This window comes from Panthera uncia, assembly GCF_023721935.1.
Source record: "Panthera uncia isolate 11264 chromosome C1 unlocalized genomic scaffold, Puncia_PCG_1.0 HiC_scaffold_4, whole genome shotgun sequence".
NCBI lineage: Eukaryota > Metazoa > Chordata > Mammalia > Carnivora > Felidae > Panthera > Panthera uncia.
This window is the reverse complement of record NW_026057585.1, coordinates 34968291-34990690: the sequence shown is the minus strand read 5'-3', so window position 1 is coordinate 34990690 and position 22400 is coordinate 34968291. Positions and strand designations below refer to the sequence as shown.

General features: G+C 40.9%; 1 protein-coding gene across 1 annotated transcript in view; it reads right to left on the bottom strand.

Moving 5' to 3' along the window:
- LOC125912460 (uricase) overlaps window positions 1-22400 on the bottom strand; it is a 37361-nt gene that overhangs the window by 6430 nt on the left and 8531 nt on the right. Inside the window, exons 2-5 of the mRNA XM_049616912.1 lie at window positions 20797-21015; window positions 17677-17793; window positions 17498-17576; window positions 741-927 (exon numbers count right to left, since the gene is read on the bottom strand). Of these exons, the coding sequence (XP_049472869.1) occupies window positions 741-927; window positions 17498-17576; window positions 17677-17793; window positions 20797-21015 (602 nt within the window). The remainder of the gene's footprint in view (window positions 1-740; window positions 928-17497; window positions 17577-17676; window positions 17794-20796; window positions 21016-22400) is intronic.

Below are 22400 nucleotides of genomic sequence, written 5' to 3'. Positions count from 1 at the left end.
TGGGAAGAAGCTACCAGGGGGCAGATACTAGCTCATCAGAAAGTAGCAGTTTCTAGCAATGAGAACTTCAGCAGAGGAATGAGATGCCTGGTCAAAAAGCAAACTCAGAGTCCAGAGGCCTCATTCCTGCTTGCCAAGGATATTATAACGATAGGCGTACCTTTACGTTGTTAACACATTTATCATTTATAAACTGCTTCTGTAAACATCACCTCATTTCGAGTTTAGCCTAGAGTACCAACTGTCCCAGTTTGCCTACCGATCAAGGGGTTTTCCAGGGCGTGGGACTTGTCAGTGTTAAAATCAGAAAAGTCCTTGAAAAATTGGGATGAGTTGGTCACCTTCATTTAGCCCTCTCTGTATCTACCGTGAGGTAGTAAAGCCGAGTATCATTATCCTCACCTGATATGGTGGTTCTTAATGTGTGGTTCCTGGTCCAGCAGCAGCAGCAGCAGCTGGGAGTTTATTAGAGGTGCAAGTTCTCAGGCCCCACCCCAGGCCTACAGAATCAGAACCTCTGGAGTTATGTCCAGTAATCTGCCTTCTACTAAGCCCCCCAGGTAATTCTGACACACAGTAATGTTTGAGAACTACTGATACAATCGATGAAAACCCAAAAGGTCAGGGAATTTGGGTGGTCCATTCAAGGTCATTTTAGCTAATAGCAGCTAAGATTTCCACGTAGGTTTAGTAACGGGAAGAGAGCATAGCCAGCGCCAGGCCTTAGCACACACTCCTACCAGGTAGTATCAAAGTCCACGTCTCTGCACTGATGATAGCGCCACTTGCAGTACACTTGGGTGGCAAAACACCTGTCCTTCACCTCGGGGAGGGTGGTGAACTGGTCCTTGATGAACCCTTCAAATCCAGACTGGGTCGTTTTCAAGACCTTGAGGTCTTTGATTCCAGAATGAATGACTGGAGGTCCTGTTTCAAGTAAAAAGGTAAGAGGCTCTGAGGTCATGGATAAAATAGTGTCTTCTTATTGGACAGCTAGCTCTGAGGATCCTGGTCACTAAACCATGGTGCACTGTTGAACAAAGAGCTACCTCACTACCCATGTTGTCTGTCTCCCTGTCTCCTCTGAAGTTATGAGGGTGGTGTACCTATCTCTCTATCTGGATTCCACGACTCCCTGCCTTTCTCCTGCCCTGGCAGAACTTAAAGTCAAAGACTAAACCTCTGTCTTGTGTTGAAACCCACAGAAATGAATACCTTCCTCTCAGCTCCAGGTACAAATGACGTCTAGGCCAAATACTTTCTCCTTGTTGGGCTCCACTTCGCTCAATATATAATCACGATGAAATGAGTGAGTAAGCTCCCCCAGAGCAGTTCTTCTGTTTGCTACTCTGACTCCCTTTATAGGATGGGAGAGGGTTAGTCCTCGTGTTGATCATCTACACTGGCTGATGGCTCCAACTATCATCAGGTCCTCAGTTTTCTTGTGTTTATCAGCTCACTGAAACCAGAAAACTTCATGAATGAGTAGCATTGTGGACCTGGCCCAGCCTAAATAGAGACGGGGACAATGAGGCAGTGACCCACCCATAGGGCATAGATATGCCTAGGTGAATACCCATAAAGGCTTTTGGTTTTTGGCTGAAGGAGAAGGGAAGTTGGTTCATAGAGACCTGGGGGAAAGAGGGCAGAGTTGGCAAAAATAGAGGGGATGATATGGTTCTCCTGCAGTCCTTGACATCACCTCATGTGGCAAATGCGGAAGGTGGAGGGGTGATAGGCATAATCTGAAGAAGATATTTACTTGTCTGCCAGGAAGCTCTCGCTCAGGGCCCAGGTGACAGATGGGGGAGAGAGTGAGGGAAAGATTCTCTCTTTTTCTATGTGAAACACACTCTGGCAGTTTGGTGAAGCCTGGCTAGAACAGGGCACCAGGTGTCATATTGGGAAGACCCAGGGTAGAATGTTCTGTAGAGAGCATCATTCTTCACAAAGAGCAGGGATAACTAGCACAGCCAGTGCTGAGCAGAGCCAGTGAAGCGGTATTGTACCCAGTGGGTGCAAACGTCTCCCTGAACACGTGTGAAACAGACCTCCCGACTGTCAGGAAGTGGGAGAATTTGGCGAGGGAGACCCAGCAGTTTGGTGGTGAGAGAACTATAAGGCCAGGAAAATTCAAGAATTAACATCGCCATTCCCTTATTTGTATGTGCAGGCTGATGAGGCTGGAGGTTCAAGGAGTGCTTGGGTGCAAACCACCAGTAGCATAGTGCCATGACAGGATGACTAAAGTCATCTCTTTCCAGTTTTGAAGTTAGTCCTGATTAAGATCTATCCTTCTTGGCCTGTTTAGTATATAACTCAAGGGCCAGAGGCATCAGGCATCTATGTTGTACATGGTCTTAGTTGAAGAACAAGAATATAACTCATGATCCTCAATTAAAATCCAGGGAAGCTCTTAATAATCCAATAGTTTACATCATCTATGTGGCTTCAACTGCTGTGGCTACCTCAGGAGCTGTGGAGTTTCGTAAGTAGGTAAACAATGACCATATTTTGATATTTTCCCAGCCACAAGTGTACATCTACCAAAGACAGCAATGGCCAGTGGTTTGTAGTAGATCTGCTGATTAACTAAGGTGTTCTGGTCAGAGTGCTCCAGGATAATGTGTCAACTAAAATGGTATTTCACATTTTGAAGTCCTCTTTGGAAACTATATCTGAAGAAGGACCAAGAGAGACACCAGCAACGACTAATGCTTTAAGTTGCCTTGGTTTATTGGATTCTGGATGTGTGAAGACATGATTCTGCAAAATCAGCATTCCTAAATGCTGTATAGAGCTGACCCAAGTGAGGCTAAGCTTAAAATACAAGAGAATTGCAGAAGCAATCAATAAGTGTCTATTGAATGAATGAGTGAATGCATGCAACAAGATTGATTCACATCAGAGAATAAGTATTTCACAGCTTAGTCTCTTTTTCTTTTAGACAGTTCTCCTCCACTAATCTTTAGCATTTCCCTTCTTGATCACCCCCACCCAAATATAATACACAGCATGGCAGGGGAAGGGGAGGACATCAACATTAGCTGAAGACATCCTGATGATCAGCATGCATTTAGTTGCTGCCTTTTTCAATTATTATCTTACTTAATCCTCAAATTCTATTAACTATTTTTTTAATGTTTGTTTATTTATTTTGAGGGGGGGGGAGGGGCAGAGAGAGAGGGAAACAGAGAATCCCAAGCAGCCTCTGCAGGGCTCAAACTCATGAACTGCGAGATCATGACCTGAGCCCAAATCAAGAGCCGGCTGCTTAACCAACTGGGCAACCCAGGCGCCCCTCTATTAAATAGTCTTATATAGGAGACTTTCAACCATTTGCCCATAGACACATGGCTAGAAACTGGCAGGAGTGGAATTTGAACTCAGCACTTCATTATTTCCTCCTTTTTGGATCCTTCCCCATCCCCATGATGTTTTCTCCTTCCTTTAACTCTCTCTTCCCATTTCTTTACAGTTTCTTTCCAGGAGACAAGAAGGTTGCCATCTTCCCTTCCATAGTATTTTTTGAGAGCCTCAGACAGAGCCCCCAGCCTGAAAAATACCATCCCCACTAACCTGAAATGGAAACCGAAGCATCATTTTTAGAAATGGCCCCTAGGTGTCTTAAAAACTTTTTATTCCTTAAACATTTCCTATTAAAATACGAAGACCCCATAAAGGAGTGACTTCTGAAGCCTTTATAAACTAATATAATCTATTTCCAACAGTAATCCCTTCTAGAAAAAAAAATCCTATAGAAATGAAATAAGGAGTTTGCAATATGGAATGGGGTTAGAACAAGCAGGGTTCGTGGAGGGGGAATAAAGAGAAAGTGAATGAGAACCAGAGGCAAATTTTACCTATTTCATTGTTTCCTACATAGCACTATTTGTCATCAGCATCCACATAAGCCAATAAGACTTTGGCTCCTCCAATGGTCTTAATCATAAAAGGATTTCTGGATGCATTGATGCACAGTGGTTGAGACCACAGCCTTGCAACTCAAGATTTCCTGAATTCGAATCTCAGTGTTCTCAGGGCCTCTCCTCCCCTATTTTATGAGCACTATTCCCCTCAGAACATTACTTAACCCCTCTTTACCTTGAGTTTCTCATCTTGCAAACAGAGATGATCACCAATTTGATAGATGTCGGAGATAACGTCCATGAAGGACTTAGTAGAATGGCTGCCCCACTGAAAATCCTTTATAAAAGTTATGACCATGAGGCTGTGATAATTGACTTTTCATATTGACTTTAACTACCCGTGAATATTTCTCATGTTTCACAAAGGCTCATTGGGTTCTGCAAACCACTTCTGACCTGCCGTCTCTATCCACCTCCAGCTCTGGGATGAGATTTATTGACCTCTGGGGAGTGTCAGTTCTGCTAGGCAACTTTTTAAATGTCTATTTTCTTGCTAGCATCTGAAAATGAAGAAAGAAGTTGCATTTTTATTTTTATTTTTTAACGTTTATTTATTTTTGAGACAGAGAGAGAGCATGAATGCGGGAGGGTCAGAGAGAGAGAGGGAGACACAGAATCCGAAACAGGCTCTAGGCTCTGAGCTGTCAGCACAGAGCCCGACGCAGGGCTTGAACTCACAAACCGCGAGATCATGACCTGAGCCGAAGTCGGCCGCTTAACCGACTGAACCACCCAGGCGCCCCAGAAGTTGCATTTTTAAATGTGTGTTGGCCTCAGTTTCACATAGAATAAAATGTTTTATGCTCCCAACGACAATTAACTATGGCCACAGTTTGGGCAGAACACAAACCATCTACTCTGGTACGCTCATTGTTCTATGAAGAACAACGACAAAAACCCTATTCTCTTTTAATATGATTTGCCCCCCCCTTGGCACACATTAGACACTCTGGATGAAATCGAAGAGCTTATTTTATATTCCCTGTTGGCGGTGCCCCAGCTTTCTGAACACTGGTACGAACCTGAGCCTTTCAGAATCATGGACCCATCGGCTAAAAAGTACAGTGGCTCACGCACTCTGAAAACAACTTCAGCTTAGACTGGCAGAATTATTTCAACCAAAAGGACTGTCCTTTTCTAGGTTATTTGTCACGAAACCACTTAATCAGCTTTTTTTTTTTTTTTTTTTTGCCTTTATGCCATGGTTATAGGGTAATGCAAAAGGAAGATTTTCACATTTTACTTTGCTAGAACATAATCTTTGCTAGCTTTTAGTGTCCTCCTACACACTTAACAGATTGTGGTTTATCTCTCAGAGAAGCATACATCCTACCCTTTAGCTCTCTAAGGGAAAGAAACTCACTGTGAATTAATAGAAAATAAGCCCAATTCCTTACCTACGCATCAGGTGTCACAAAGCACAAAGCTTTATTGAGCCAAGGGGGAAAAAAATCCTGTCATGAACAGGATAATTGCTTCCATGTTTAACACCTCCAAAAAGGACACAAATAGCTAAAAGGAGGATATTTTAAAACCATATTAAATCATTCTAGTAGAAAACCTCAAACTTGTAAAGTGCTAGAAAAAGTGAAAACTAAATATCATTTGCCTTTGGGAGTCCCTTTCACTCATGCGGGGAGAGTGAAAGGTCCCTCCACGCCATTCTGGAAGGGGAAAGATGGCATCAGCCATGTGGGAGGAAGTTAACTGGGCTTTTGTACAGCAAGGTTGTGGTTGAGGTGAGTTTAAAGGACTTGTGTTTACCAAAAACTCTTCTTTTGGAGAAACTGAAGAGTGCTTCAGTTTGACACCACAAAGGGCACACACAGGACATCGAAAAGGTCCTGGGTCTCCCCCTTCCTCCATCTCACTTTTTCCACCTGCCCAGCTTGACGCCTCTGAAATTACTGTCCTCCAGGACCTCAATTTCATCACTTTTTTCCCCTTAAAACCACCTCCTATGCCCCCCTGGTCTCCATGTCAATAGATCTTTTTATTTTTTACTACCAGAAGACAATATCTCTTAGTTGAGATGTGTTTTCCATCTACCATCTACTTGGCTCTGTTTTCGCTGAATTTTTTCTTTTTTTTTTAATTTTTTTAAAAATATTTATTTTTGAGAGACACAGTGACAGAGTGAGAGCAGGGGAGGGGCAGAGAGAGAGGGAGACACAGAATCTAAAGCAGGCTCCAGGCTCTGGGCTATCAGCACAGAGCCCGACATGGGGCTTGAACTCACAAACTGTGAGATCATGACCTGAGCTGAAGCCGGATGCTTAACCGACTGAGCCACCCAGGTGCCCCAGATGAATTTCTATACTCAGTGGCAGATTGGGAGGAATTTGATTCTTAAAGAATTGTGGGTTATAATTCAAATAATGCGGAGGTTTGGGGGGACCATTTAGTCCAAATTAGTGACTCAACCATCCCAGTGATTTCAAGACTCAGCTATGCTTGTAGTTTAGGGAGACACACGGAAGAAAGAGCTTGGAAGATCCAGTCTCCTTAGAACACCCAAACTAACAACTTGCATCACATGGACAGCCTAGCTCTTCTCTCAGAGTTTGGCAAGTCACAAACATAACTACAGTCCTCATCCCTTTGCGTGAAAAAATTCGTCTCTCCCTTCCAGATTCTCCCATGGAACTAACAGACTTTGAAACAGACAAAAGTACACTTAATGATGTAGCTTTCAAATATCCACTAAGAAAAGAGTATAATGGGAGTTTTACAGCAATTCTCAGGGTCTAAAATGGTGCTCGAGATTCAGTAGGCTTTCTATAAATGTTTGTTCAATTGATAAGAAAGAATCCAGTCTGTCAGTTACATATCCTGCTGGGAAAAGTCCCTATTGGGAGCCGCATGGCTAAATGTGTGATTAAGTACATGTGTTAACAGGGCAGAATTCTCACCAACTAGCCCCTCATCAAAAGCATTGCTTACAGGTTTGTAACAGTCTTTGACATGTGAATTGGGGCGCGCGCGCGCGTGCGTGTGTGTGTGTAATGATTGCTTTCTTCAGTTAAGCCTATGCAAGGGCACTTCTTATGGCAATGCCTGTACATTGACTTACCTCACAATATCTGCAGTTTTAGCTTTTGGATAAAAAGCAAATGAAGAATTAAATTTTGCTCTCCTAAGATCATAGATCTTTACTCTCCAAATAGGGACAGAGTGCAAATGTCATCTTTATATACACAACACTAGAATATACACACACTCATATACATGTACACACATATACTGCATACGCTTAAGGCAATAGATGCTTCTTCTGCTCCCTGATCCCTGCCATCCCTACATGATATCAGAAAGACTCTGGACTCTAGATGTGTCAAGCTGGAGCTTCTGGGAACACAGCCACAACAACTGCAGTATGCTGAGGCTTTGTGGCTCTCTGCAGAAAGAAAAAGCTTTGGTCTTACTATGGTGACTAGTTTTTCCATTCTGTAGCAAACAGGTGACTAGAATTCAGGCTGATGATAGCTCCTGGTAATTCCTGGAAAGAACAAGGGTATGAAGAGTGGCTTGTATTCTTCTTAGGATCAGCAGAGCCCTATACTCTGCCACTCCACAGGGCCCTGCTAAAATATTCTTGTGGAAGGCACCAGTGATCCATTTACCAAACTGCACACTTACTGTTCCACTTTCTTTTAATCCACACTTCTGAACCTTCCCATAACAAAGACTGCTTGTCATTTACTAAATCTATTTCTTCTTCCTCCTAGGTACCTGGCTAGACTACATTTCCCAGCTTCCATTGCAGCTGGGTGGGGCTGAGAGATTAGGTTCCTTCCTGGAGAAGTGTGGCGCTCTATTCTCAGGCCTGGTGTTATGCTGGAGGGGGTTTGTCTCCTCCCTTTGCTCCTCCAAGCTCTTTTCCTCTCCTGGTTGTCTGGTAAGGGGATCTATTCTCAAGGTGACCCAAAGAAAGTAAGGATAAAAATGTTAGGTTGCATCAACCTGGGTTCCTGAGTAACTTCCTGGAGCAGAACATTACCTCAACATGAGTGCACGCAAACACACACATACACACACACACACACACACACACACACACACACTGAACTGGACTTTTACAAAAAGCAATGAACTTCTTGTATGGAGCCACTGCATAGGATCCTGTGTGTTATGCATCCTGTTATCACAATAACTATCCCCGATTTCTTAATTTATTTTTTCTTTTGCCTCCACAACACCAGTCTCTCCAATCTTCCTTCTATCTCTCTGACCTTTCTTCTAATTTTTTAAACTGCCCAACCCATAAACTGAGGAATTTCCCTTGGGACCTGTCACTTTCCTCTTCTCGCTTCACATGTTTTTCTGGAAAGGCTCTTTCTTGCCCACAGCCTTACCTACCATCAGTCTGTTGATGGTCTGCAAATCTATTTCTATCTCTTATTCCCCCAAATCACCAGCTTCCCCCTGAACACTTTCTAATCATACGTGTTCTCCTTAGCCAACTCCCCCAAGCCCTCGACTTTAGGGCAACTTTCTTCTCTCCAAGCTCCACCCCTATCCAATCACTCAGGCTCATTCAGTACCCTTCAGAAATGCCTCACATAATGCCCTCCTCCACCTCTGCAGTCATTCTCTCCATCTCTACTTCTCACTGCCTTAGATCTGACTCCATCATTTCTCCATCTCTGCAACAAGTTTCTGAATGTCTCTCTACTGCCTGTTTCTGCAGCCAGATTACCATAACCTTCATCAGAATTACCGAATAGTACACACACACACACACACACACACACACACACACCTACCTTTCCTGGGTCTCTATTGCCATCGTAAATAATAACAATTGTATCTATCATTTAAGGAATGCTTCCTATGTGCCAGGTCCTGTGCTAAAATGCTCCATATTAATATTTATCTCCTTTAATTCTCTGGGAAATTAAGGTGGACACTGTTATCCTCATCTTACAAATGAAAACCACTGAAGAAGCATAAGTAACTCACAGTCACAAAGTTATTAAGTAATGGAGCTCAAATTCAAATACGGTATAGTCTGATCCAATACGTATGGTTTACTGCCACGTAAAACTACTTCCAAATTACACTCATCTTGTTAGTATGGTACGTGAGGCCCTTCAAAATCCAGCCCAAACCAACCTCTTCACATACATCTTGGCTCCTTACATTCTAAGAACTAGACCTTTGAACTTGCTACTGTTCCTCAAATGCTTTGCCCTTTCAACACTAAAATCACTTGTCCAGGATGGTGGTTGGCATAAGGCAGATATCCAAATTATGTTAGTTTCCCTCTTCCACTTTTTCATGCTCCTACCTAGATAACATTCTGTTTCTTCCACCTGTAATTTTCTTTCCTCTTCTGTGCCCAGCATATTCTGAATCATTTTTCAAAAGTCAATTGAAATATTTCCTCCTCCCCTGTCAAGCTTTCCAGACTCTTCCTAGGAAGACAGTTTTTTGCACCTCTTTGCTTCCCTAGCATAACTTTGATGCCCTCGTTGCAGTTTTTAGCCCTTATATTGCAATAAATCTTTTTATAAGTCTATCCCCTACTATTCATCTACTGCAAACTCACTAGGGCCAGGGAAAGTCTTACTCAACTCTGAATTTACAGCCCTAGGCTACATAAAAAGCCCTCAAAATCCAATTGTTGAATGAATAGTATTTCAACATGTTCTTATTCTTTAATTAGCTCTCCCAAAATAGAATTCTAGACCTTATCTAGAACTATTATTTTACAGACTTGAAAGTTGAAAGAGGAATATGCTATGCTAAATGTTGTGAAATCACTTAAAAATGGTTTAGAGCTAGGCTAATCAATATGGTAGCCACTAGCCACGTGTGGCTCTTAAGCACTTGGAATATGGTAAATGTGAATTGAGATGTCCTGTGAATATAAAATACGCACAGGGTTTCAAACATTTAACTTTTTAAAAAAGAATGTGAAATATTACATTAGTAATTTATTTTTATTACATACTTAAGGTGTATTGTAACTATATCAGATTAAATAGAATATATTATTAAAAGTAATTTATTTTTTGCATTCCTGAAGTGACTACTAGAAAATTTTTAAATTACACACGTGGCTTGCATTACATTTCTGATGGACTATGCCAGCTTAGAGTTTATAATTTTACAAACATGATGTGATTTGAGAAGGAAAACACTGACCTGGGGAGTTAGGGAAACTTTCCTTCTCTTTCTCCCCCAAAGTCACATTCAAAAGGAAGGAAGGAAGGAAGGAAGGAAGGAAGGAAGGAAGGAAGGAAAGAAAGAAAGAAAGACGGAAGGAAGGAAGGAAGGAAGGAAGGAAGGAAGGAAAAGTAAGTTTTATTTTAACTAACAAACAGCTCCATCAGCCAGTTAATATATATGACTACACATTTGGGGGATTAAGAAATCATTATCTTTTCAACTTAATATAACAACTAGTTATTCAGTCTCCTTTATATGGCAAAAATTACATAACTGTTAATCAAACACCAAGACGTCCCTGGCTGTGCCTAGAATTTAATACAGATAGCAAAAAAATATTAAATAACAGCTAATACACTAGAACTGTCTGAGGAAGGGCTTTATCCAATAGAATTCAGAATGAGAAAAGACTTCTATTTTATTAAGTTTATAATGTTTCTGATGTTTAAGAGATGCTATCTCAAATTCTTATTGAAGAGAGCTAGAGAAGAAAGAGGAGATACAGAAAAGAAAAGGAATGGAAGAGAAGAGGAAAAGAGAGGAGAAGAAAGAGAAGAATGATTGAAAAGGAAAAAAGTTCAGAGTCCACACTCTCCATTTATAATGATCATGAAAGTTCATTTTTTATTAGGATGGAGACCTTTCTACCACATTCGGCTCCACAGTTCCTAGAGGTCCTCTGGCCAGTTATTGTCCCGCTCTGACAATCCTAACCAAACAGTGGAAGACAAGCTTTGGGAATTTTGATATTTGGTAAGTTCAATCCTCAGTACTAATAAGGTCCGTCTTGTAATTATGTTCCGTGGTTAAGTTTTAAATTTCTTAGTGAACACAAAGAATTACAGAATTGTCATTGCTATTTAAATGAGGTTCGTTCTATAGTAATTATAATAATAACAGTGGTCTTATTATTATGAAAATAAAATGTCAGGGAAACGTGATTGTTATTTACTATTTCCTATAAAGGTAATGATAATTAGTAGCATGGTATAGTCCAAAAAGTACTGGTCAGAACATTCAGAGATTTGGGGTTTTGTCAGCCCAGGCCTTTTTTTTCCCCCTCACCTCAGAATCAGGTAATAAAAATGATCTACCTCACTCAACCCCTAGATTTCTCGCAAAATGTATTATTTCATTTTTATGTTTTTACGATAAAGGAGGAGATTGTTTTTAAATATACTCCAGAGTCGAGGAGAGGGGAAGATGGCAGCGTAGGAGGACGCGGGGCTCACCGCGCGTCCTGCCGATCACTTAGATTCCACCTACACCTGCCTAAAGAACCCAGAAAACCGCCAGAGGATTAGCAGAACGGAGTCTCCGGAGCCAAGCGCAGACGAGAGGCCCACGGAAGAGGGTAGGAAGGGCGGCGAGGCGGGCGCGCTCCACGGACTGGCGGGAGGGAGCCGGGGCGGAGGGGCGGCTCGCCGGCCAAGCAGAGCCCCGAGTCCAGCTGGCAAAAGCGGAGGGGCCGGACAGACTGTGTTCCCACAGCAAGCGCGACTTAGCGTCTGGGAGGTCATAAGTTAACAGCTCTGCTCAGAAAGCGGGAAGGCTGGAGGACAAAGGGAGGGAGAGCTGCTGAGCCCCCGGACGGACGGCAGAGCTCAGCTTGGCCGGGAACAAAGGCGCTCGCCAGCGCCATCTCCCTCGCCCATCCCCCAGCCAAAATCCCAAAGGGAACCAGTTCCTGCCAGGGAACTCGCTCGCTCCGAGCAAACACCCAACTCTGTGCTTCTGTGGAGCCAAACCTCCGGCAGCGGATCTGACTCCCTCCCGCTGCCACAGGGCTCCTCCTGGAGTGGATCACCTAAGGAGAAGCGAGCTAAGCCTGCCCCTCCACCCCCCGTGCACCTTGCCTACCCACCCCAGCTAATACGCCAGATCCCCAGCAACACAAGCCTGGCAGTGTGCAAGTAGCCCAGACGGGACACGCCACCCCACAGTGAATCCCGCCCCTAGGAGAGGGGAAGAGAAGGCACACACCAGTCTGACTGTGGCCCCAGCGGTGGGCTGGGGGCAGACATCGGGTCGGACTGCGGCCCCGCCCACCAACTCCAGTTATACACCACAGCACAGGGGAAGTGCCCTGCAGGTCCTCACCACTCCAGGGACTCTCCAAAATGACCAAACGGAAGAATTCCCCTCAGAAGAATCTCCAGGAAATAACAACAGCTAATGAACTGATCAAAAAGGATTTAAATGATATAACAGAAAGTGAATTTAGAATAATAGTCATAAAATTAATCGCTGGGCTTGAAAACAGTATAGAGGACAGCAGAGAATCTCTTGCCACAGAGATCAAGGGACTAAGGAACAGTCACGAGGAGCTGAAAAGCGCTTTAAACGAAATGCAAAACAAAATGGAAACCACGACAGCTCGGATTGAAGAGGCAGAGGAGAGAATAGGGGAACTAGAAGATAAAGTTATGGAAAAAGAGGAAGCTGAGAGAAAGAGAGATAAAAAAAATCCAGGAGTATGAGGGAAAAATTAGAGAACTAAGTGATACACTAAAAAGAAATAATATACGCATAATTGATATCCCAGAGGAGGAAGAGAGAGGGAAAGGTGCTGAAGGGGTACTTGAAGAAATTATAGCTGAGAACTTCCCTGAATTGGGGAAGGAAAAAGGCATTGAAATCCAAGAGGCACAGAGAACTCCCTTCAGACGTAACTTGAATCGATCTTCTGCACGACATATCATAGTGAAACTGGCAAAATACAAGGATAAAGAGAAAATTCTGAAAGCAGCAAGGGATAAACGTGCCCTCACATATAAAGGGAGACCTATAAGACTCGTGACTGATCTCTCTTTTGAAACTTGGCAGGCCAGAAAGGATTGGCACGATATCTTCAGTGTGCTAAACAGAAAAAATATGCAGCCGAGAATCCTTTATCCAGCAAGTCTGTCATTTAGAATAGGAGAGATAAAGGTCTTCCTAAACAAACAAAAACTGAAGGAATTTGTCACCACTAAACCAGCCCTACAAGAGATCCTAAGGGGGATCCTGTGAGACAAAGTACCAGAGACATCACTACAAGCATAAAACATACAGACATCACAATGACTCTAAACCCCTATCTTTCTATAATAACACTGAATGTAAATGGACTAAATGCGCCAACCAAAAGACATAGGGTATCAGAATGGATAAAAAAACAAGACCCATCTATTTGCTGTCTACAAGAGACTCATTTTAGATCTGAGGACACCTTTAGATTGAGAGTGAGGGGATGGAGAACTATTTATCATGCTCCTGGAAGCCAAAAGAAAGCTGGAGTAGCCATACTTATATCAGACAAACTAGACTTTAAATTAAAGGCTGTAACAAGAGATGAAGAAGGGCATTATATAATAATTACAGGGTCTATCCATCAGGAAGAGCTAACAATTATACATGTCTATGCGCCGAATACCGGAGCCCCCAAATATATAAAACAATTACTCATAAACATAAGCAACCTTATTGGTAAGAATGTGGTCATTGCAGGGGACTTTAACACCCCACTTACAGAAATGGATAGATCATCTAGACACATGGTCAATAAAGAAACAAGGGCCCTGAATGATACATTGGATCAGATGGACTTGACAGATATATTTAGAACTCTGCATCCCAAAGCAACAGAATATACTTTCTTCTCGAGTGCACATGGAACATTCTCCAAGATAGATCATATACTGGGTCACAAAACAGCCCTTCATAAGTTTACAAGAATTGAAATCATACCATGCATACTTTCAGACCACAATGCTATGAAGCTTGAAATCAACCACAGGAAAAAGTCTGGAAAACCTCCAAAAGCATGGAGGTTAAAGAACACCCTACTAACGAATGAGTGGGTCAACCAGGCAATTAGAGAAGAAATTAAAAAAATATATGGAAACAAACGAAAATGAAAATACAACAATCCAAATGCTTTGGGACGCAGCGAAGGCAGTCCTGAGAGGAAAATACATTGCAATCCAGGCCTATCTCAAGAAACAAGAAAAATCCCAAATACAAAATCTAACAGCAAACCTAAAGGAAATAGAAGCAGAACAGCAAAGGCAGCCTAAACCCAGCAGAAGAAGAGAAAGAATAAAGATCAGAGCAGAAATAAACAATATAGAATCTAAAAAAACTGTAGAGCAGATCAACGAAACCAAGAGTTGGTTTTTTGAAAAAATAAACAAAATTGACAAACCTCTAGCCAGGCTTCTCAAAAAGAAAAGGGAGATGACTCAAATAGATAAAATCATGAATGAAAATGGAATGATTACAACCAATCCCTCAGAGATACAAACAATTATCAGGGAATACTATGAAAAATTATATGCCAACAAATTGGACAACCTGGAAGAAATGGACAAATTCCTAAACACCCACACTCTTCCAAAACTCAATCAGGAGGAAACAGAAAGCTTGAACAGACCCATAACCAGCAAAGAAATTGAATCGGTTATCAAAAATCTCCCAACAAATAAGAGTCCGGGACCAGATGGCTTCCCAGGGGAGTTCTACTAGACGTTTAAAGCAGAGATAATACCTATCCTTCTCAAGCTATTCCAAGAAATAGAAAGGGAAGGAAAACTTCCAGACTCATTCTATGAAGCCAGTATGACTTTGATTCCTAAACCAGACAGAGACCCAGTAAAAAAAGAGAACTACAGGCCAATATCCCTGATGAATATGGATGCAAAAATTCTCAATAAGATACTAGCAAATCGAATTCAACGGCATATAAAAAGAATTATTCACCATGATCAAGTGGGATTCATTCCTGGGATGCAGGGCTGGTTCAACATTCGCAAATCAATCAACGTGATACAACACATTAACAAAAAAAAAGAGAAGAACCATATGATCCTGTCAATCGATGCAGAAAAGGCCTTTGACAAAATCCAGCACCCTTTCTTAATAAAAACCCTTGAGAAAGTCGGGATAGAAGGAACATACTTAAACATCATCAAAGCCATTTATGAAAAGCCCACAGCTAACATCATCCTCAATGGGGAAAAACTAAGAGCTTTTTCCCTGAGATCAGGAACACGACAGAGATGACCACTCTCACCGCTGTTGTTTAACATAGTGCTGGAAGTTCTAGCATCAGCAATCAGACAACAAAAGGAAATCAAAGGCATCAAAATTGGCAAAGATGAAGTCAAGCTTTCGCTTTTTGCAGATGACATGATATTATACATGGAAAATCCGATAGACTCCACCAAAAGTCTGCTAGAACTGATACATGAATTCAGCAAAGTTGCAGGATACAAAATCAATGTGCAGAAATCAGTTGCATTCTTATACACTAACAATGAAGCAACAGAAAGACAAATGAAGAAACTGATCCCATTCACAATTGCACCAAGAATCATAAAATACCTAGGAATAAATCTAACCAAAGATGTAAAAGATATGTATGCTGAAAACTATAGAAAGCTTATGAAGGTAATTGAAGAAGATTTAAAGAAATGGAAAGACATTCCCTGCTCATGGATTGGAAGAATAAATATTGTCAAAATGTCAATACTACCCAAAGCTATCTACACATTCAATGCAATCCCAATCAAAATTGCACCAGCATTCTTCTCGAAACTAGAACAAGCAATCCTAAAATTCATATGGAACCACAAAAGGCCCCGAATAGCCAAAGTCATTTTGAAGAAGAAGACCAAAGCGGGAGGCATCACAACCCCACACTTTAGCCTCTACTACAAAGCTGTCATCATCAAGACAGCATGGTATTGGCACAAAAACAGACACATAGACCAATGGAATAGAATAGAAACCCCAGAACTAGACCCACAAACCTATGGCCAACTAATCTTTGACAAAGCAGGAAAGAACATCCAATGGAAAAAAGACAGTCTCTTTAACAAATGGTGCTGGGAGAACTGGACAGCAACATGCAGAAGGTTGAAACTAGACCACTTTCTCACACCATTCACAAAAATAAACTCAAAATGGATAAAGGACCTGAATGTGAGACAGGAAACCATCAAAACCTTAGAGGAGAAAGCAGGAAAAGACCTCTCTGACCTCAGCCGTAGCAATCTCTTACTCGGCACATCCCCAAAGGCAAGGGAATTAAAAGCAAAAGTGAATTACTGGGACCTTATGAAGATAAAAAGCTTCTGCACTGCAAAGGAAACAACCAACAAAACTAAAAGGCAACCAACGGAATGGGAAAAGATATTTGCAAATGACATATTGGACAAAGGGCTAGTATCCAAAATCTATAAAGAGCTCACCAAACTCCACACCCGAAAAACAAATAACCCAGTGAAGAAATGGGCAGAAAACATGAATAGACACTTCTCTAAAGAAGACATCTGGATGGCCAACAGGCACATGAAAAGATGCTCAACGTCGCTCCTTATCAGGGAAATACAAATCAAAACCACACTCAGATATCACCTCACGCCAGTCAGAGTGGCCAAAATGAACAAATCAGGAGACTATAGATGCTGGCGAGGATGTGGAGAAACGGGAACCCTCTTGCACTGTTGGTGGGAATGCAAATTGGTGCAGCCACTCTGGAAAGCAGTGTGGAGGTTCCTCAGAAAATTAAAAATAGACCTACCCTATGACCCAGCAACAGCACTGCTAGGAATTTATCCAAGGGATACAGGAGTACTGATGCATAGGGGCACTTGTACCCCAATGTTTATAGCAGCACTCTCAAAATAGCCAAATTATGGAAAGAGCCTAAATGTCCATCAACTGATGAATGGATAAAGAAATTGTGGTTTATATACACAATGGAATACTACGTGGCAATGAGAAAAAATGAAATATGGCCTTTTGTAGCAACGTGGATGGAACTGGAGAGTGTGATGCTAAGTGAAATAAGCCATACAGAGAAAGACAGATACCATATGTTTTCACTCTTATGTGGATCCTGAGAAACGTAACAGAAACCCATGGGGGAGGGGAAGGAAAAAAAAAAAAAAAGAGGTTAGAGTGGGAGAGAGCCAAAGCATAAGAGACTCTTAAAAACTGAGAACAAACTGAGAGTTGATGGGGGGTGGGAGGGAGGGGAGGGTGGGTGATGGGTATTGAGGAGGGCACCTTTTGGGATGAGCACTGGGTGTTGTATGGAAACCAATTTGACAGTAAATTTCATATATTAAAAATAAATAAATAAATAAATAAATAAATAAATAAATAAATAAAATATAAAAAAAGAAAAAGAAAAAGAAAACCAAAACAGGAGGCATCACAATCCCAGAATAAATAAATAAATAAATAAATAAATAAACTCCAGAGTCACAGTGCTCATTCCCATCTCAGATTTAAATGCCTTCAAAATCCTCAACAGTTTTCCTCGATATTAATAAACGGAATTGTTTGGAAGAAAAAAATATTGAAATTGCTATTGTAGAATCAAAGCATGAAAAATATTTTCTTACCACTCCTCATCTGTTCCACCTCACAGAAGTGCGTTCCAGTGGGAGTGTGAATAAATGCATGGACATGCTTAACTCCATTCTGAAAATTAGGAACAAAAAATCGTTTCCAGTAAAATTTCAGCATATGTCATAAAGCCAATTTCTTTAATTAAACCGAGAACACAAATAACTGAGCAAACCTTTTCAAGACGCTTCCAGGGGACTTCTTCCACGTAGACTTGAGCTCGGATGACATGGTCAAAAGAGGAAAGGAAATGCTCACAGATGCTCATTGCAAAAGTTTCTATGCTTTTGATCTGTAAAGTGAAACAAAATGCTAGTGATCAGAAATACCTGCCCCATTTAAAAATAGTTTGTAAATATCCACGGAGTTCTCTTTCCTGTTCAAATCCTTTTCAGAATCAGGTAAATATACATTTTGAAAGAACCATGAGACATGAATTGGTCCTTATCCCAAATTTTCATATGGTCTCCTAAATGTAGTTAATACAGCAGCATTACTGGGGTGAGACTACCCTGTTTTTAAAAGAAACCTGTTTTTCAGGAAGAAATGTGTCAATCAATGGATGAGCACAAGAAAACTTAACATTTAGATTCTCCTTTCGGTGAGCTCAGTCATCACCCACGCCAACGACAATACTATGGTGGACTCCAAAACATTCTGGTGTCTCTATGAGGTTGCCAAATGGGCCTCCCAGTTTCCCAGGGGAAAACATTAACACAGGGCCACTTCTGCTTCCTTGCTTTGCAAACAGACCTTCGATTGACTATCCCTCACTCCCACCCCCATGAAGCAGCTCCCTACTTCCACACAAATTCTTCATAATAATCTCTAGACAATGTGTTATGGTCTTAGCAGAGTCTACAGATGATTTATGGCTTGCGTAAGGTGGACTATTTGTACAGGTTTCCCCAGGATAGTTCTGTTTTATGCCTGTTGTCCCAGCATAATTATTTAGCATCTTATTTCACTCTCAGAAGTGTCCTAGTTTGGAAAAAAAAAATACTAACTCAAAAAGATATATGCACCCCCATGTTCATTGCAGCATTATTTGCAATAACCAAAATATGGAAACAACTTAAGTATCCTGTCAGTGGATAAATGCATAAAGAAAATGTAATATATATTGGTAATATACATAATGGTGTATATATTTATTTATATGGTGTGTGTGTGTGTGTATATATATATATATATAGTGTGTGTGTGCGTGTGTGTGTGTGTGTATATATATATATATATATAATGTATATTCATCTAAAAAGGAGTGAATCTTGACATTTGCGGTAACACAGATCATAGATGAACTTTGATGGGATTATGCTAAGAGAAATAAGTCAGGAAAAGACGAACACCATATGTTCTCACTTATATGTGGAATCTAAACAAAACAAAAACAAACAAACAAAATCAAGTTCATAGATACAGAGAACCGATTGGTGGTTGCCAGGAGAGAAGAGATAGGCAAAGTGGGTGAAGGGAGTCAAAACAAACTTCCAGTTATAAAATTAGTAATCATGGGGATGTAATATACAAGACAGGAAATACAGTTAATAATACTATATTATGTATTTGAAAGTAGCTAAGAGACAACTCTTAAAATTTCTGATGACAAGAAATAAAAATTTATTTCACCATATACACAAATATCAAACCATCATGTTGTGCACCTGAAATATAAAGTTGTATGCCAATTATATCTCAATTTAAAAAAACAAAAGAAAAAAAAGTGCCACCTTGTTTTAGATAAGAAATTATATGGTCACTCTATCTACAATGAATGAATTTGAATTGTCTTTAAGATCCAGGTCCATTCCTTCACTTTTCTGCATCTCTCACATAGTACAGGAAATATGGGAATCTGTGTTACCTGGCCCTCTTTTGTAGTGCAGTACCGTAGCCTATTTTCAATTTATTTTTTTAAGAGAGCAATGCCTTTTTCTATAGCCATGTTTGTGCATGCTGGGCCACTCTGAATAGCAAGAAAAAGGTTCGGGGTGGAGCTAGGCCTTGCAGAAATTATATTTCAATTAGTTGGTTCATTTCATGCATTCTGAGTGTGGATTTCATGCAAAAGCATGAGAAAAGAAACTTTCTAGTCTACATTTCTTGTCTTTTTAGACTTCTTTGCAAAAAGAAAAATCATCTTGAGTTTCCCAGAAATCTGCTGGAGGTCCGACACAGCTTCCCTCACACTTAAACTAGAAGTTGAAGTGCTAAAATATCAGATACTATCAGCTCCAAGACTCTCTTGAAGAATACAGCTACCAACATATATGGATACTAAGTGGTCATGCAGTTGAGAACATTAGGAAGCCATTAAAAATTGGACCAATAGATTTCAAAATATATCTTCTACTCAAGATTTTCTTCTATAGTAACATCAGGAAGAGAAATGGTACTTCTTCTATAAATGTACACCATTCTAAAAGAAAAAAAAAAATAGGTAACAGGAATCAAAGAAATGCATGACAAAAAATGTGTAAAAATTCTATTCTGAAATCCTCCCAGGGCTTTGATTTGCCAATGATCCTAATTAAGAGAGAACATGTAAATTTGTCAGATAGGATTCTCTTCCTAAAAGATGTAGTAAGTTGAGAACCAAAAAAAGCAAAGAAATGAGATTAAGAGGGGAAAAAAAGAAAAAAGCTTTTCTGTAAGGCTGAGAATTTTAGAATCCAAAAGAAAAAGAATTAGTGGCCTAAATGTAAAAATAGGGTTAGAAAGTAAAGGGAACTTGGGGCGCCTGGGTGGCTCAGTCGTTTGGGCGGCCAACTTCGGCTCAGGTCATGATCTCACGGTCAGTGAGTTCGAGCACCGCGTCAGGCTCTGTGCTGACAGCTCAGAGCCTGGAGCCTGTTTCGGATTCTGTGTCTCCCTCTCTCTGACCCTCCCCCGTTCATGCTCTGTCTCTCTCTGTCTCAAAAATAAATAAACGTTAAAAATTAAAAAAAAAAAAAGAAGAAGAAGAAAAAGAAAGTAAAGGGAACTTGCAGTAAGCAAGTGATATACTCATGTTATAGTTTAGTGAATTCTGCATCAAGATAGGTAACAACATAGGGGTGCCTGGGTGGCTCAGTCGGTTAAGTGTCTGGCTTCGGCTCAGGTCATAATCTTGTTTGGTGAGTTCGAGCCCCACATTGGTCTCTGTGCCAACAGCTCAGAGTCTGGAGACTGCTTCAGATTCCGTGCCTCTCTCTCTGTTCCGCCCCTACGCGCACTCTGTCTCTCTCTCTCAAAAATAAATATTTTAAAAAAATTTTTTTAAAGACAGGCAGCATCTAAGAATGATACATACCCCTTTAAATTTTGCCAAGACGTGAACTGTGTTCTTGATGGTGTCTGTGGGGATGATGTCTGAATTATCTCCATGCAGATAATCTTTTTTGGAGCTCAGAGTAAGTTGCACCGAAGTTGCCACCTCTTTAATGCTGTGATATTTCCCATCTCGCTGAATATGGAGAACTTTTACCATATCCTTCCCATAGCCGGTTCGGACAAACTCCACCTCCTCATTCTGCAATGAAAAAACACTGTCATCGTATTGAAGAAAGATACATGAAAACAAAAAGTCACCTGCAAGTTCTTCAAGCCTTGATTTAATCGTATAATTATAAAAGGTGAGAGTTAAGAGTATTCATGAAAGCAAGACCCTATCCTACCTTTGAAGAAAAACGGGAACTTTTATGGAGAAAAGAGAATTGCAAGAAACATATGAAAATATATCAAACTCGCCTGAAGACAGACAGGTAGATGGCTTTCTTGATAATATTAAGTAATAATAATAATAGTAACAGTATCTCCTGGACCAAACTATTTACTCTGTTTTATTTAATAACTGCTCACTCAATCCTTGGAACAGCTCTGAACTAATATTGTTCCCATTTCACAGACGGAGAACCTGAGGTTCAGAGTGTAAGTGACTAGCTCTACTTCACACAGCGAGTAAAGGATAGAGCCAACAATTCATACTCAGATCCGTGGGCTCCAAAGTTTATTCTCCTAACCACTATGCAGACTGCCATTCTTCTACAAAAATGTGTGACTATGTTAACTGAAAATAATTATATCCTGTTTTTTTTTAAACAGAGTGATATTCTGGAGAAAATGCCCTATGATCACTAAAAAAAAATTGAAAATTGCTTCCCCTTCTTGCTGCCGGGAAGAAGAGTAATTAGTGACAGGGTCCAGATTCCCTTCAGGAGTGCAGAGCCAGGCCATCTGGCTGCAGGAAAAGCTATGCTTTTAGCAAACAGACACTTAATAAAAGCCTGGTGATTGACTCATTAGTGCCCTTATTTGGAGCTGGCGCTCTCACGAGCAAATACATCCATCTCCACTGCTAGGATTCATAAGATTTGTCCCTGGGCTTTACTGGTGTTTGAAAGAAGAGGCAAGCATCAAAACTGAACATTAAGATGATAATGCCAGAAAGTGACAAAAAGAAAAGTAAATGAAAAACAACATGCAGTGAGAGTCTGGGGAGGGTCACAAAGAAGGAACCTCACCTGCTAATTGCACATAGGCTACCTAAAAATTTGTTTACATAAAGCATCACCAGATCCTCTGGGAGGAGTGGTAAAATACTAGCCAACATCAGAAATTATTGTTATGTTCTTAAGCAAAGTGGGAGATATGGGAGGTTGTCTTCAGTCTTGGGGACACAGCATTCCTGGTAAGGCATGCTGCTGATTTAAGGGACAACTCTTGGAAAGGCCCCTTAAAAGCCTCTGACCCAATTTTGGAGGGACTCATCTTCTAGGAAAGGATCAATGAGAAAACCCAAAGAGCAGACTTAGAGGATCTTAATAAGAGCTATAACACTGATGGGAAAAGAGTCACTGCTTGTGGTTGCAGGGGCTTTGGAATCAGACCACGTTCAAACTCTATCTTGCCATCTAC